Source organism: Lolium rigidum, chromosome 6, assembly GCF_022539505.1.
Source record: "Lolium rigidum isolate FL_2022 chromosome 6, APGP_CSIRO_Lrig_0.1, whole genome shotgun sequence".
In the NCBI taxonomy this organism is placed as follows: Eukaryota; Viridiplantae; Streptophyta; class Magnoliopsida; order Poales; family Poaceae; genus Lolium; species Lolium rigidum.
Window position 1 is genome coordinate 144,345,508 of NC_061513.1, and position 2,989 is coordinate 144,348,496.

General features: G+C 58.5%; 1 protein-coding gene across 1 annotated transcript; it reads right to left on the reverse strand.

Annotated features, from left to right (window-relative positions):
* Positions 1 to 339: 339 nt before the first annotated feature.
* On the reverse strand, positions 340 to 2,766 carry LOC124659629 (putative receptor protein kinase ZmPK1). The gene has a single exon (XM_047197463.1). It carries the CDS (start codon positions 2,764 to 2,766, stop codon positions 340 to 342), a length of 2,427 nt encoding a protein of 808 aa, XP_047053419.1.
* Between the last annotated feature and the right edge of the window lie 223 nt (positions 2,767 to 2,989).

Sequence of the window (2,989 nt, forward strand, 5' to 3'; positions counted from 1 at the left end):
GAGAACCTTGGTTGGAGTCTAGGCGTCGTCACCAGTACTAGTGATGCTTTTGCTGCCGCGAGTCTCCGGTTTTTTCGCCGGGGTCTTTTGTTTTCCTTTTTTTGTTTTTGTTTTTTCGGCCATGTGCATCTTGATGTCTAGACTCACTTGATGTAGACTTTATGTTGATATTAATATATTTTCTATATTAAAAATATATAAATTAGATAATATAATTTACATAGGGACAAGAAAGGTACAATGGGCGCTTTATTAATTTAAAGAAGGACATTCTATGCCTTTTATCTAAAAGCAATTAAGCCTAAGATCGGACGGAGGAAATGCAGCTTCATATTGAAGTCATGACACGTAGGCAGGGTGCTCATCCTCGTCATCGCACGCCGTAAGAGCTTTGGAGATGTCATCCATGGTGGGTCTGCTGCTCCTCTCCTCCATGCATGACAAGGAAATCTTCACCATTTCCATGGCCTGGCGAGGGTGGAACTGCCCATTCAGCCTAGTATCCACCAAGGACCCAATGTCTCCACTCGCCACTACCTGCTTGAGCGCCTGCGCGATCTGCCCCATCTCCAGCCGCTCCTCGCCGTCCGCCGTGGTCTGATCTGAGATCCGGGTCCCGATGACGATCTCCAGCAGCACGATGCCGTAGCTGTACACGTCGACCTTGGCGTCCACGGGCTGGCCGAGCGCCCACTCCGGCGCCATGTAACCCGTGGTCCCTCTCATATGTGATAGCTGCACGCCGTCGCTGGCCGCGGCGTCCCTCCCGGACAGCTTGGCTAAGCCGAAGTCGGCGATCTTGGCGTCGAGGTCCCGCGTGAGGAGGATGTTCTCCGGCTTGACGTCGCAGTGGATGACCCACTCGAGGCACTCGTGGTGGAGGTAGGCGAGGCCCCTGGCGGCGCCCAGCGCTACCCTGAACCGCTCGGCCCACGACAGGGACCTGCCGATGATGTGCGTGCCGAAGAGGTGCCGGTCCAGCGACTCGTTCTCCACGTACTCGTACACCAGCATCCTGTGCTTGCCCTCGGAGCAGAACCCCCAGATCCTCACGAGGTTGATGTGGTTGATCCTCCCGAACACCGCCACCTCCGCCCAGAAATCCTCCTCTCCCTGCACCTGCACGTCCGTCAGCTTCTTCACCGCCACCACGGTGCCCTCGTCGAGCACGCCGCGGTATACCACGCCCGACCCGCCGCGGCCAAGCTCCTCCTTGAAGTTCCCCGTCGCGTTCTTGAGCTCCTGGTACGAGAACCGCCTGAACTGGGTGGCCATGACCAGCCTGTAGCCTGCCTGCAGCGAGCTAGGTATGCTGTGATGGCTGGACAGGAACCACCACCCTGCGGCGAAGATTAGGAGCTCGAGAAAGCCCAGCACCGCGGCGAACGAAAAGAAGTAGGCCCACTTTGGCCCGCTGCCGGGTCTCCCGTATGTGTCCGCGTATCCTGGGACGATGGCCGGACTAGTGCCGTTAGGCTTGCAGGCGAGGCCCTTGGCGGCTACCAACGGCAGCGCCGATGCGTTGACCTTGCTGGGCACCTTGAGGTAGATGCTCCCGGGGAAGAAGGAGGACGTGTAGCCGTTGAACAGGACGCCTTTTGGGAAGCAATTGCCCACACCATCCATCCTGTAGGAGAAGGCGGTGCAGGAGCACATCTGCAGGCAGATGTTCATGCAGCTCTCGAAGGTGACGGACTTGTTGAAGGCGAGGTCGTAACCGTAGAAGTCGGTGTACGCCACCTTGACGAAGGTGTACTCCTCCGGCACCCCTTGGCTGCAGTTGATGGCGGTGTAGGCGGGGAGGCTGAACGTCGGCTTGCATCCCTTTCTCCAGTCCCGGCGGTCGGCCATCTCGTACCCCGGCGCGCACGAGCATCGGAGGGACGGCTGGTACTCGCAGAGGGCGTTCTTGCCGCACAGCCCGTGTACAGAACACGGCTTCTGCAGCGCCACCCAGGTGACCGTCCAGACACCGGTCGCGTTCACGAGGCTGTAGAGTCGCAGGTTGCCGTCCTTGTCGATCGTTAACCGTCTCTTCACGCCGGGGGAGCCCAGGTCGGATGCTTGGAAGCGCAGCCCGTCGCTGGAGCGGAACGCGCCCGCGTCGTTGAGGATGCCGAACCGCGAGCTGTTGTAGTTTGTCCGTCCGCTCCCCCAAATGCCGAGGTCTGGGTCCGGCCAGTAGATGCTGGCGATCTCCGGGCCGTCGTACAGGAGCCGCAGCACGTTGTCGTTGTCGTAGTAGAAGGTGTAGTAGCCGGCCACAAGCTTCGTGTCCTTGGACATCGCCTGCGACGGGAGCAGGGTGTCCGTCGGCCAGTGGAAGCTCTGCCACAGTGCGTGGCCGGTGGACGGGTCCGTGATGACGAGGTTGCCGGTGTCGTTGAGGGAGACGGTGAGCTGCCTGTTACCTCCCGTCTTGGTGTCCCACACAGTGGTCCCGTTGGCGTCGGCCAGGGCCAGCTCGCCGTCGCGGCTGAACGAGACCCTGGATAACCGGCCGTTCACAGGGGCGCCGGGGTTGGCCGACCAGACGGCGGTCTTGTTCTTGGTGGCGGTGAACCAGATGGAGAAGTAGAAGGCGTTGTCGCCGGCTTGGAGGAAGCCGCAGGAGAAGGTGGCGTCCGGTGATACGAGGAAGGGCCTCGCGTGGTCTTCTACTGACAGGGATGACCCGGTGCCCAGTGTGTGTTGTGCTGATGCATAGCATTGCAGCAGAAGAAATGACATCAGTGGAAGAAGGACTAGACTGGAGAAGCTGCCCATCGTGAATGCTGCTGCGATAGCTGTACAAGGATGATCGACTGCGGAAGCAATAGGACAAGGATGCACGCATGTGCTATTTATATTGCACTTACGAGTTAGTTAAGCCAGATTACTGGTGTTCTTTTAGTAACATTCTTTCATTCTATGCTTGCTGTGATGAAATTATTGAGCTCCCTCTCATTGACAGTGCCACCCAGTTGACCCAACCATCTCATCGACCCAG